At 37.8% G+C, this 14,474-nt stretch overlaps 1 protein-coding gene across 1 annotated transcript in view; it reads left to right on the top strand.

Moving 5' to 3' along the window:
• XPR1 (xenotropic and polytropic retrovirus receptor 1) overlaps positions 1-14,474 on the top strand; it is a 202,593-nt gene that overhangs the window by 13,910 nt on the left and 174,209 nt on the right. The window contains exon 2 of the mRNA XM_006048596.4: positions 13,309-13,360. Within this exon, the coding sequence (XP_006048658.1) occupies positions 13,309-13,360 (52 nt within the window). The remainder of the gene's footprint in view (positions 1-13,308; positions 13,361-14,474) is intronic.

Genomic DNA, 14,474 nt, shown 5'->3' with positions numbered 1-14,474 from the left:
TTTAGAGACCACTGAAATTGAAATTGTGATAACCCTGTTACTGTAATTGTAATTTAATTGTAATTGTAATAACCCTGTTGGGCAAGTCATGTAGCCTTTCTGTGCCACAATTCTCTTATCCTTAAACTGGAAATAATAATATGTTTTACTTTTGGAGGATCATGTGAAATGAAATGAATCAATAATTGGAAAACAGGACAGGAGGTTTAATAGTTACTACACACAGTAAGTATTAGCCATTATTACATATCTATCCTTTGTGGTTTGAGTCTAACAGTTGAGCAGCATCTTGATTCGTTTACTGTTGACACAATTAGGGGAAGGTCAGTGAAACTGTAACTAGGAAAGGACAACTTAGACTGTTTATTCAATTATTGAACAAATGGAAGTGGAAAGAATTTTACCTTTTTAAAAAAGGCTATGGGAGTATCAGACCACCTGACCTGCCTCTTGAGAAACCTCTATGCAGGTCAGGAAGCAACAGTTAGAACTGGACATGGAACAACAGACTGGTTCCAAATAGGAAAAGGAGTATGTCAAGGCTGTATATTGTCACCCTGCTTATTTAACTTATATGCAGAGTACATCATGAGAAACACTGGACTGGATGAAGCACAGGCTAGAATCAAGATTCTCGCCAGGAGAAATATCAATAACTTCAGATATGCAGATGATACCACCCTTACGGCAGAAAGTGAAGAAGAACTAAAGAGCCTCTTGATGAAAGTGAAAGAAGACAGTGAAAAAATTGGCTTAAAGCTCAACATTCAGAAAACTAAGATCATGGCATCTGGTCCCATCACTTCATGGCAAATAGATGGGGAAACAGTGGCTGACTTTATTTTTCTGGGCTCCAAAATCACTGCAGATGGTGATTGCAGCCATGAAATGAAAAGATGCTTACTCCTTGGAAGGAAAGTTATGACCAACCTAGACAGCATATTAAAAAGCAGAGACTTGACTTTGCCAACAAAGGTCCGTCTAGTCAAGGCTATGGTTTTTCCAGTAGTCTTGGTATGGATGTTGGACTATAAAGGAAGCTGAGCACCGAAGAATTGATACCTTTGAATGGTGGCGTTGGAGAAGACTCTTGAGAGTCCCTTAGACTGCAAGGAGATCCAACCAGTCCATCCTAAAGGAAATAAGTCCTGAACATTCATTGGAAGGACTGATGCTGAAGCTGAAACTCCCAGTATTTTGGTTACCTGCTGCCAAGAGCTGACTCATTTGAAAAGACCCTGATGCTGGGAAAGATTGAAGGCAGGAGGAGAAGGGGACGACAGAGGATGAGATGGTTGGATGGCATCATCGACTCAATGGACATGAGTTTGGGTGGACTCCAGGAGTTGGTGATGGACAGGGAGGCCTGGCGTGCTGCAGTTCATGGGGTTGCAGAGTTGGACATGACTGAGTGACTGAATTGAACTGAACTGAGTATTTCATAGAACATAAACTTTGTTACACTTGCTGATGGTTATTGATGAAAGAAAAAAAGATTATACATTTTTGAAAGATTTTTTGGTTTTTGGTAGAGGTGAAAAACTGGGAAGAAAATTGGTCACTTTTCCCTTTTTCTTTTGCATTTTTGTTGTAAGCCTTATTAAAATTTCCGAATTGGTTTGTAAGTGTAATGTATTAGAGAAAAAAGTGTTTTAGGGAAGGAAATTACTATCAAGTGCAGAATTTGGGCATTCCTTCTTGACCTTTCTTCTATTTTAGAGACAGTGTTATGTAATATGATAGGTTTTATGTTAGGAAAATTTATGAGACCATTGTTTAACCAACTTTATGTTTAAAAAATTTAAACAACATGATATCAATAATCAACAATAATAATTAAGTGCATATATTGTGAACTTGCCTTGTTAAACACAGAATATCCTACTAAAGTATCATCCCCCTTCCAAGTTGCTTAATTGCAAACATACACAATATTTTAATAGTTAGATCTTTTTTTCTCATTAGTATTTGAAATTAAATAAAAATATTATTGGTAAAGATAAAATAATACTATTAAACTTTTGTTTTGGCCATGCCATGCGGCATGCAGGACCTTAGTTCCCCATTCAGGGATCAAACCTGTGTCAGCTGCATTGGGAATACAGAGTCTTAACCACTGGACTGCTAGGGAAGTTCCTATTAGACATTTTTATTTTATTTTTTTTTAATTTTATTTTATTTTTAAACTTTACAAAATTGTATTAGTAGACATTTTTAAATGTATCACTTTTCTTTTGCTTAGCACAGTGATTTATGTAGGTGGTTTAATATTTATGCTTTAAATAACAGGTTGGATGGCTAGCCAGATATAGAGGTTGAAGGAGGGAAGAATTTAATACAATGGTTTAAACGTAAGGAAAGTGGTAAGAATTTAATACAGTGGTTTAAACGCAAGGAAAGTGGTAGAGACTAGCTACTTTAGGAGGTGGTAAATTCATGCTGATTTCATTTGTGAAATATCTATATGTAGAGATAACTACTAGCTGGAATTTGAAAAATTATATCAAAAGATAAGTCATTATAATTGAGATAGTAGTTAAAGAATTAAGTCACTAGTGGAAAGTATGTAACACAGAAAAAGAGAGACAGAGGAAGTCTTGGAAAATAAGTTGTCATAGGAGTTAAGGGTGTGAAGGGTAAATGGACTATCAGCAGTGACATGCTTTGTAGACAGGTTAATCAGAATAAGGATTAAGGTAGGCCTTTGGATATGACAAAATTCTGAACACAGATTTTCTTCTGCTAACTTTATTCCAAGTTTGAAGAGTTTAAAAGTAATTTAGACAACATATCTCTACTTTTTGTTTGAGAAATTTATCTGTTAACAAGAATGATGAAAATGGGATGGAACCTTTAGGAATGAGTAGGATAAAGTAAAAAATTCTTTGAAAGATGTGTGGAGTCCATTCATCTTGAAGGCAGTAGAGAAGATAGCTTTAATTTTATCTAAATTTTTTGCTTTAATTGCATTTCCCTCATTTATTGGCTGTGGCCTTTAAAACAGTTATTTTATTTCTCTGAACCTCAGTTTTCTTGGTGCAAAATGAGGATAATATTTCCTTTCAAGATTATTATGAGAATTAGATATAATAATACATGAAAGGGCTTCCCAGGTGGCATAGTGGTAAAGAATCTGCCTGCCAAGCAGGAGATGTGGGTTTGATCCTTGGGTTGGGAGGATCCCCTGGAGAAGAAAATGGCAGCCCACTGAGGTATCCTTGGCAGGTGATCCCATAGACAGAAGAGCCTGGTAGGCTACAGTCCATGGGATCGCAAAGAGTCAGACATGACTTAGTGACTAAATAGCAACAGTATATGAAATTGCCAGCAAGGGCCTGATCTGTAGAAGATACTTTTCAATAATGTATAGCTGTTAATTTCTATCATTAAAAATAAGCCATGCTTCTGCTGCTGCTGCTAAGTCGCTTCAGTCGTGTTCAATTCTGTGCGACCCCAGAAACAGCAGCCCACCAGGCTCCCCTGTCCCTGGGATTCTCCAGCCAAGAACGCTGGAGTGGGTTGCCATTTCCTTCTCCAATGCGTGAAAGTGAAGTCGTTCAGTCGTGTCCGACTCCCAGCGACCCCATGGACTGCAGCCTACCAGGCTCCTCCTTCCATGGGATCTTCCAGGCAAGAGTATTGGAGTGGGGTGCCATCGCCTTCTTTTATTCATTTATTCAGTAGATATTTATTTTAGGGTGTTGGTACTCAGTCTTTTAGTATACCAATACCCTCTTTCAATGTCATGAAATTCCTTGGAAACTAAATGATGATAGCTGGTAGTATTGAAATTGGAGCTGTGAACTGGTCTTGGACTCATGGATTAGAAACCATTTTTATGAAGTGTATAGGTGTATTGCAGAACCTTTGGGTTCCTTTTTTGTTTTCTTTCAGATAAACTAGCAAACTGTTCGTAAGAACAGAGTGGGAATTTTATGTTGCCATACTATTATATTTGGACAAAATTCAATGTTTTATCAACCTGTGTAAACCTTATATATTAAAGAGGACTGGAATTCAAACACACTAGGAACTTTTCTTGTGGCTAGTAAATGAAAGAGGTTTGAATTTTGTGTGGCAATTAACAAAAATAATGAAAATTTGGACAAAAGAAATGACTTTGCATTTTGGTGTTTCATGAAACTAGAAATGCTATAAAATAATTAAATAAAAATAACATAGTTAACACTTTAAAAATTAACTGATGTGCTGATTTTGGATATTTAGGCTTTATGTTACAAAGTCTGTGCAGTTTACAAACATATTTTGACTTTTACTGTGATAGATGCTATGCCCCGTAAGAACTGAAGTGAGATTACTCTCTGCCCTTAGAGAATTTACAACTGTTACCACTGTGAATGTAAGAATGAACCATATAGGTTTAATTAGTTATAAAAGAACATTTGTTATCAGCTGCATGTTACTGTCAGAACAGGATCCTTAGGTAAGGAAGATGCTGATGTAATCTGTCAGATTTATTCTGTCCCAGCCCAGAAATGCAGCTATCTGATTTCTCAAGGGCATTCAGTGTAAGTTAAATTACCGTATTGGTGGCTGTGACTTACGGGAATGCAGTTTTGCTTGTTATTGCTAAATAAATCACTTCTTGAAATTGTCATAGTCTTCCTTTCCATAGTTTTTGTATCTTTATGTAAATATAAATTTTAGGTACTTTGATCAAGACAAGCCAAAGATGTTGGTTATGATCTAATAACATTACATTCTGTGATATAAAAATATTTTTCAAATATAGCCTCATGTATTAAATATCTGTTACTCTGTAACAAACTACCTATAACTACTGAAACAATAAGAAACATTTATTATCTTTCTGTGTGTAAAGAGTTTGGAAGCAGCTTAACTGGGTGATTCTGGCTCAGGATATTTTGTGAGGTTGTGGTCAAGATGTCAGTCAGGGCTGCAGTCATCTCAAGGCTTGCCGGGGACTGGATCCGATTCTAGAATAGCTCACTCAAATGGTTCACAAATTTGTGCTGACTTTTTTTTAGGAGGCCTCAGTTCCTTACCTCTTGGATCTCTCCATAGGGGTGCTTCAGTTTCTTCATGACTGGCTTTTTCTAGAGTGGGGAATCGAAGAAAGAGCAAGATGAATGCCGCAGTGCCTTTTATGGCCTAACCTTGGAAGGAGTATTCTGTCATGTATGCAGTGTTCTATTGGCTGTACGCTCATGCATGCATGCTCAGTCGTGTCAGTCGTGTCCAACTCTGCAACCCCATGGACTGTAGCCCACCAGGCTCCTCTGTCCATGGGGATTTTCCAGGCAAGAATACTGGTAGCCATTCCCTTTTCCAGGGCATTTTCCTGACCCAGGGATCAAATCTGCAGCTCCCATGGCTCCTGTGTTGCAGGCAGATTCTTTACCGCTGAGCCAATGGAGAAGCCCCATTGGCTATACAGATCAGTCCTATTTAGTATGGAAGGGGATTGCACGAGAGTGTTACTACCAGGAGTTAGGAATCATTGGAGGCTATTTCAGAGGCTAGTTATTGCATCTGACATAAAAATCTAATGATTTAGAAAAGTGTTGGAAATAAAAAGGAGAGTATCAGAAAATTGAGAGGCCAAAATTAGAGGTAAATTTTAGAAAATAACATTTCACTCCAAATAATGGGTAACATGTCTTTTTCTTGAAACATGGATTAAAGAATGAGCAGTAGGAGTCCATTGAAATAGTTTAGGTGAGAGGATGGGAGAGAATGAAGTAAAAGAGGTTGGGGTGGTGGCATTGACTGAATCAGATCAAGGGAGGAGCATAAAAAAATGTTAACCCCCTAGGACAAGGATTTTTTTTTTCCTCATAGTATATCCCAGGTGCCTAAAACAGGCCTGGCACGTAGCAGATACACAAGTATTTACTGAAGGAGTGAGACAATAATTAAGATTGTTAATCTGTGTGATGTGGTTACTGGCAGTGACATTAACAGAAATAAAGACATGAAAAGTGTAGGCTTTGGGAAGAAAATGAATTTTAAACATTTTGTATATGTGTTAGCAGACATGTGGCTGAGGATTTAGATTAGGGAGATACCTACATAGAAATGGTAAAAACCATGTCAGTGGATATCACAGTATGTTAGGGAGGAAATGTATAAATACAGATATAACAAGACATACTCCAAGTTGGTTCTTCCTATTATAAATTACATATATTTTATACATTTAACAAATTCATTAATACTTTAATGTTGTGACAACTTTTGTATATTGAATTGCCTTTTACTGATGGTGCTCAGTTAAGTCATGTTTCTTTGCAACCCCATAGATGGGATTTTCCAGGCAAGAATACTGGAATGGTTGCCATTTTCTTCTCCAGCTTGCTGATGGGATACATTTAAATTCCATGAAAATTGAGCCATGCGTAATGCTTTTACTATACTATAGGTGTCTAATATACTATAGGATTGTTAAGCATATATGAGAATACATTAATTTTAAATTTTATTAGATTAGATTATAAAGATTTCTATTTTTTTCTAACTTGACAGATTATTTCTATCATCAAAAACAGAGCTCAGTTAGTTTATTTGTATTTGGGGATAGAAATAAAGGTAAATTAGATAGTCATTCTTTGTACAGGACTCTTGAGAATGCCCAGTGCCCTCTTCTGAGGTTTATAATTTGATTTATAGAACTGTTCCTAGCACTTTAGTATCAGGAAAATATGACTGATTTCTGGATAGTGAGACAAACCAGGTCAAATGTAACTGACTTGCACATTATTCACAGACTACTCAGTATTTCTGGTGAAGAGATTAAAAGGGGAATATAGGGAATTTCATTCTGTCAGATCTTTCCACCATGACCTGCCCATCTTGGGTTGCCCCACGGGCATGGCTTAGTTTCATTGAGTTAGACAAGGCTGTGGTCCTAGTGTGATTAGATTGACTAGTTTTCTGTGAGTATGGTTTCAGTGTGTCTGCCCTCTGATGCCCTCTTGCAACACCTACCATCTTACTTGAGTTTCTCTTACCTTGGGCATGGGGTATCTCTTCACGGCTGCTCCAGCAAAGCGCAGCCGCTGCTCCTTACCTTGGACGAGGGGTATCCTCTCACTGCCGCCCTTCCTGACCTTCAACGTGGGATAGCTCCTCTAGACCCTCCTGCGCCCGCGCAGCCACGGCTCCTTGGACATGGGGTTGGTCCTCCCAGCTGGATCATGGAAAAAGCAAGAGAGTTCCAGAAAAACATCTATTTCTGCTTTATTGACTATGCCAAAGCCTTTGACTGTGTGGATCACAATAAACTGTGGAAAATTCTGAAAGAGATGGGAATACCAGACCACCTGACTTGCCTCTTGAGAAACCTGTATGCAGGTCAGGAAGCAACACTTAGAAGTGGACATGGAACAACAGACTGGTTCCAAATAGGAAAAGGAGTACGTCAAGGCTGTATATTGTCACCCTGCTTATTTAACTTCTATGCAGAGTACATCATGAGAAACGCTGGGCTGGAAGAAGCACAAGCTGGAATCAAGATTGCCAGGAAAAATATCAATAACCTCAGATATGCAGATGACACCACCCTTATGGCAGAAAGTGAAGAGGAACTAAAAAGCCTCTTGATGAAAGTGAAAGCAGAGAGTGAAAAAGTTGGCTTAAAGCTCAACATTCAGAAAACAAAGATCATGGCATCTGGTCCCATCACTTCATGGGAAATAGATGGGGAAACAGTGGAAACCGTGTCAGACTTTATTTTTTGGGGCTCCAAAATCACTGCAGATGGTGAGTGCAGCCATGAAATTAAAAGACACTTACTCCTTGAAAGGAAAGTTATGACCAACCTAGATAGCATATTCAAAAGCAGAGACATTACTTTGCCAACAAAGGTTTGTCTAGTCAAAGCTATGGTTTTTCCTGTGGTCATGTATGGATGTGAGAGTTGGACTGTGAAGAAGGCTGAATGCCGAAGAATTGATGCTTTCGAGCTGTGGTGTTGGAGAAGACTCTTGAGCGTCCCTTGGACTGCAAGGAGATCCAACCAGTCCATTCTGAAGGAGATCAGCCCTGGGATTTCTTTGGAAGGAATGATGCTAAAGCTGAAACTCCAGTACTTTGGCCACCTCATGCGAAGAGTTGACTCATTGGAAAAGACTCTGATGCTGGGAGGGATTGGGGGCAGGAGGAGAAGGGGACGACAGAGGATGAGATGGCTGGATGGCATTGCTGACTCGATGGACGTGTCTCAGTGAACTCCGGGAGTTGGTGATGGACAGGGAGGCCTGGTGTGCTGCGATTCATGGGGTCGCAAAGAGTCAGACACAACTGAGTGACTGAACTGAACTGAACTGATGGGGGATTTCCTGGTAGTTGAGTAGTTAAGAATCCACCTTCCAATGCAGGGGACGTGGGTTCAATCCCTGGTCGGGGAACTAAAATCTCATATGCCACAGGGCAACTAAGCCCACATGCTGCAATGAAGAGCCCCTGCGGCCATAAATAAGTGATAAAAAGAAAGGGAATACACAAAGAAGATAAGAGATAATTGGAGAGTGTTTCTGGGGAGTGTAGATCAGGCATAGTGTACATATTTTTAAGTATATATCAAAATTATAGTCAGTGCCATTTGAAAAAATCTTATGTAAATTTTATTGAATTATTAAGCTCTGTTAACAGGGATAATGCTTCCTTTAAAGGTTTATAACAAATATTCCTTGCCCTTTCTCTTCAAATGCCTGTGTTTATTTTATTGTTCATTAATCCAGTAATTGGATTGCAGTGTGCTTGCTTTGGATGTTGAAGCATATGTGAAAAATATAAATTAGATATTTTGTTAATGAAGATGATAATATTTATGGTATGTCATGTGCGAGGCTAATAGCAAGTTGACACAGTAGGAATCTTTCTACCCTGAATACTCATTGAAAGGACTGATGCTGAAGCTGATGCTCCAATACTTTGGCCACCTGATGCGAAGAGCCAGCTCATTAGAAAAGACCCTATGCTGGGAAGGATTGGGGGCAGGAGGAGAAGGGGACGATAGATGATGAGATGGTTGGATGGCATCACCGACTCAATGGCCCTGAACTTGGGCAAACTCCAGGAGATGATGATGGACAGGGAAACCTGGCGTGCTGCAGTCCATGGTGTTGCAAAGAGTTGGACACGACTGGAGACTGAAGAACAACAACAAGGAATCTTTTTGCTTCTGATCCTTGTTCTATGAAATGGTCTGTGAAACCCATGGGTTTGGAAAGGAGATCAGAGAGAATCTTTGTTGTTTAGTTGCTAAGTCATGTCCAACTCTTTTGCGACCCCATGGACTGTAGCCCACCAGGCTTCTCTTTCCGTGGGATTTCCCAGATAAGAATACTGGAGTGGGTTGCCATTTCCTTCTCCAGGGCATATTCCCAACTCAGGGATCGAACCCATGTCTCCTGCATTGGCAAGTAGATTCTTTACCACTAAGCCACCAGGGAAGTCCAGTGATGATCTACTGTGGGTTATTAAAAATTAACAACATAAGAAGCTTGTATTGGCAGTATTATTGAATTATACCCTATTTTGTACAATAGATATATTGTGGAAAGTTTAAGCAATAAAATTAGGAGTCCTTGTTGTTTAAAGTGTACATAGGTCAATCCTAATCTCCCAATTTGTCCCACCCTCCCCTTCTCCCATGCCCCCCACCCTGTGTCCATATGTCTGTTCTCATATATACTACTGTGTGTAAGATGGGTAGTAGTGAGAACCTGCTGTATGGGACAGGAAGCTCAGCTTGGTGTTCTGTGATGATGTAAATGGGTGGGATAGGACGGTGGGGTGGGAGGGAGGTCCTTGAGGGAGGGGATATAAGTGTACATATAGCTGATTCACTTCATTGTACAGCAGAAACTAACACAACATTGTAAAACAATTATACTCCAGTAAAACAAAATAAAAGTAAAATATGTGCAGGAAAAAATACAGTGTATAGAGATTGAGACTGCATATGTTCTCTTAGGAATCTGTAGGTTTCTTATAAGAATTAAAAACTCTGTGTACTCATGTCAGCAATCTTCAGAAAATATAATAGGAGGATATTCTAAATCATCTACTTGACCATCTTATAACCTAGATGCCAGGAGATTGCAGTGTCTCTGTTTATGCTTGTTTGGTCGTGTTGGCTCCAAGTAGTGTTATACTGCTTTGTGAAGAGTCAATTAAGAACTGAGGCATTTCTAATGCGTAAATGATGTAGTCATGTCTAGCAGGTGGATGGCCAAATGATGCAATAGCCCACTGTATAACATAAGTTTTGTGGTAGTTCACATTCTGTTAGCTAACATTCTTTGAGCATCTTCTGTGTTCCAGGCACTTATCAAAATACTCCTTGTGTATAATAATATATATGATATTATTCAATAATAATCATAATTAAGGATTTGTGTTTTAAGTTTTTAATTTGTACAGTAGACCTGTGAGGTATGTGTAATTACTAGTCCTATTTTACAGATGAGGGTACTGAAGTATAGAGAAGTTAATTTTTTATGGTTACATAGCTAATAAGTGGTAGAGTTGGTTTGCATACATATTACCTGACTCCATAGCCTCTAGCCACTGACTGTACTGCCTCCTGATAGATAGCTGACTGTACTGCCTCATAGTAGATCCCATCTGACATAGTCATCTGGGCATTCCAAACTCAGAATAGGCAAAATGGCATTGTATTCATGTTACCAATTCAGATTTTAATTCAGCAAACATCTTGTTTCCTGTCATGTTAATGTTGATTTAATAATACTGGTTTTGTGATTGTGTTTGGATTTAATTTGTAAGATTTTACTGTCATATGTATTGTTATAAACACTAAGAGTTTTATCCTAGTTTGTATATATTTCAATAACATTATAATGTAAAGAGAAGGCTGAACACTGCAGAATTGATGCTTTTGAGCCATGGTGTTGGAGAAGACTCTTGAGAGTCCCTTGGACTGCAAGGAGATCCAACCAGTCAATCCTAAAGGAAATCAATCCTGGATATTAATTAGAAAGAAAGACTGATGCTGAAGCGCCAATACTTTAGCCACCTGATGCAAAGATCCGACTCACTGGAAAAGACCTTGATGCTGAGAAAGATTGAAGGCAAGGGGAGAAGGGGACGGCAGAGGATGAGATGGTTGGATGGCATCAATGACTCAATGGACATGAATTTGAGCAAGCTCTGGGAGATGGTGAAGGACAGGGAAAGCCTGGTGTGCTGCAGTCCTTGGGGTCGTAGAGTCAGACACGACTGAATGGCTGAACAACATAACAAAAATAACTTCATACTCAGAGATTACAGTAGAGATGCTGTGTAAGGATTGCTTTGGATCTTTTTCTTTTGGCTGTACCACACAGCTTGTGGGATCTTAGTTCCCGACCAGGAATCACATCCGTGCCCTTCTCAGTGATCAGAGAAACCTTTAGTGATGCAAATGAATACATATTGATTTTAGTTATTATACAGATTCAGAATTTTATATAATGTATTGGATTTCCTTAAACTAAAACAGCATGAATGAGGAAACTCAATTTTGTTGTTTTGTGTATTTGGATGCAGTTCTCCTCAGCTGAGTCATGTAATAGACAGTCATGGGAACTAATGTAGACAATACTCTGTAGGATTTTCCCCAGGTGGTTTCCCAACTGGGGGCTATTCTCTAGTCACAGTCAGGGGATGGTGTCCTATTTATAGAGTCCTCTAAAGTCTATTACTGTCAAAAACATAGAAGGTCTCTTATTCAGAAGAAAACTGAAGTAGTAAGAAGCAAAAAGAATTATCCTTGATTTTACTGAGAGTTGTCTTGATTTAAATGAAACTGATTTAGTTTATAATCAAAATGAAGACTATCTTAATCTTTCTCTTTATAAAATTTAATCTTTTTAAACCTTAATTTGGTAAATTTTCCTTTTGCAAATTTAATTCATTTGCATTACATATCAGAGATTTTACTTACTTTGCTTTTTCAGTGTGCTAATAAGAAACCCTTTTGAATTCAAGAGCTATGTATTGAGTTCCTACTGCATACAAGCTTTTCTGCTAGTCATTGGTGGTTTATTTACTTACTGATAACATCATCTGATTTATGTACATAAGCCTATCATACTTAAGAAGTAGAAAAACTTCAGTCAGGTGTTTGAGTCTCTGATATTATCTGGTTCCATGGTAGTACATGAGTTTGAGCAAGCTCTGGGAGTTGGTGATGGCAGGGAAGCCTGGTGTGCTGCAGGCCATGGGGTCACAGAGTTGGACACGACTGAGCAACTGAACAGAACTGAGGGTAGTTTTATTCTCTGAAGTTTCTCTGGCTGGATTTTTTTTGTTTCTTTCCTCTTGTAATTTTCTACTTCTGGAAATTTATTCTACTCTAAGCAATGTACGCATTTACACTCTTAAAATATTCCATGGAAGAACTATAGCATAACTACCACTGTAAAGTTGTATAGGACTTTTAATATATAATTCCAGTCTGTGACCTGAAATACTTTCTGATGTTTGATAAAATCTTCTGAGCTAATTTCTTTTTTAGACTGGAAATTAGTAGTTCCTGGGACATCTGAAATTATTTTTTAAAAAAGTGATTATATATACCTTTTTCTTAAAAGAAGTTCTAGGTCTTTGTTATATTCACTTAGGGCTTTTGTGTATTGTCAGACTTGGCTAGGGGTTAGTCATGGAACTGATATATTGGTCACCAACTTAAAATAATGGTAAATCCATTTGGGAAGAATGTGATTTAACTGGAGTAGACTACCTTGGAGGTTTATTTCTTCTTTTTTGGTTTTTATATGCTTGAATGCTGTAGGCCAGTGATTCTGGGGAGGGGTGATTTTTGTCCTCTGGGGCGTTTGGTAGTGTCTGGAGACATTTTTGGTCGGTTGTTGCTGGTATCTAGTGAATCTCTAGATACAAAAGGGGAAAAGAAAAACACTCTCGATACAAAAAACAAATAAAGAATTATCTAGCCCCAAATGTCAATTTTACTGAGGTTGAGGGATGCTGGAGGCCAATTTGTGACTCGCCAGTGGTGATTTTTTTTTGGTCTAGAATCTATGTTCATGATTTTTCATTCTTTTCCAAATTCCCCTTAATTTTTAAAGTATATATATATTAGCTCTCATCTTAAAGATGGGACAGTACTGAATATGAAAGGATAGTATTTGGGTTTTAGCTTATTAAAGTTAATCAAAGTATTTTACTAAATTCTCAATTTGGGGGACCCTGTGTAGTCATCTGGATATTGAAAAAAAAGTAATTATTCCGCTGAAAATGCTTTTACTGTGAAGATTATTCATGATTTCATGTATTTCTTTTCTTTCTTTCTAATAGGCTTTTAAGGATATGCTGTATTCAGCTCAGGACCAGGCACCTTCTGTGGAAGGTAAGATGCATTAATCCCTACATTTAACCACATACAACTTCTTTTTAAGAAGAGATATTTTAAACTGAATAGTATAAAACTAATATAACTTACCCTACTATACAGATCTTTTTTGGCTTTTATAATATATATTATGATTACTTTATGTTTCAGTGAAATTTTTATTGTTTAGCTCACATTTACTTTATGATGGATCTCTTATGTCTTTACATCACCTTAGCATTGTGAATCACAGATACTGGTTTAAAGTTCTTAAGTGCCATGCTGCCTCCCCCCAGCAATGTGTTCTTATATCTGTTTTTCTTATCTGTTCATCCATCCATCCATCATTCAGTGAATCCTTAGTTCATAACTAGTCTGGGCACCAAAGCCTTTTGTTTCTATTTATGTCATGTCTTTAGACTGAGACTAGTGAAACAAGACGTATCTGCTCTGTGTGTGTGTGTACATAGATATAAGCATGCATATGTATGCATGTGCACACCTTGGCAGTCGTAAAGTGACTGACCTAAGCATAGTGGTTATCTTTCTAATTATCTTTATTGATCCTTCCTTTTCTGTTACCTCAGCTTCTGCTCACCAGTTCACTCTTTATGGGTTTAACCATTGATAGATTTGAGGAGTTGTAAGTTAAAATTGTAGTTCTTATGTCAGTAAATAACTAGGAGCTAATTCAACAACTATTTGAGGGAGTGTTCCTTCTGAGGCCGGATATTCTTTTAAAATTTTGTATCATATTTCCATGAGAGATGAATATGAAGTTGTTTATTGAAACTATAGATCTGTAATTAAAAATCTGATTGTCTTTAATGACATAGACATGTATATCTTTCTAACCATTCTGAATTCAAAGTGTGCTTCCTTCAGAATCTCAAAATCTTTACCAGGATACTGACACCTGGGTTATTAGTTTTATAATATGTCACTAAATTTTGGATTATATTTAATACATTTAATATAATTAATGTGTTCTCTAATATTTAACTGAAGACAAATATTTAGTTCTTTATTGGGTTATTATCTCTTATGTGTCTTGAAGAGTACCTACCACCTCAAAAGATTTTGAGAATGTGACAAAAATGAAATTATGTGGAAGTTAAGCTGATTTCCTCAC

Source organism: Bubalus bubalis, chromosome 5 (genome assembly GCF_019923935.1).
Source record: "Bubalus bubalis isolate 160015118507 breed Murrah chromosome 5, NDDB_SH_1, whole genome shotgun sequence".
NCBI classification, from domain to species: Eukaryota; Metazoa; Chordata; class Mammalia; order Artiodactyla; family Bovidae; genus Bubalus; species Bubalus bubalis.
Note: the sequence above shows the minus strand (reverse complement) of the source record. Positions and strands in the feature narration are given on the sequence as shown.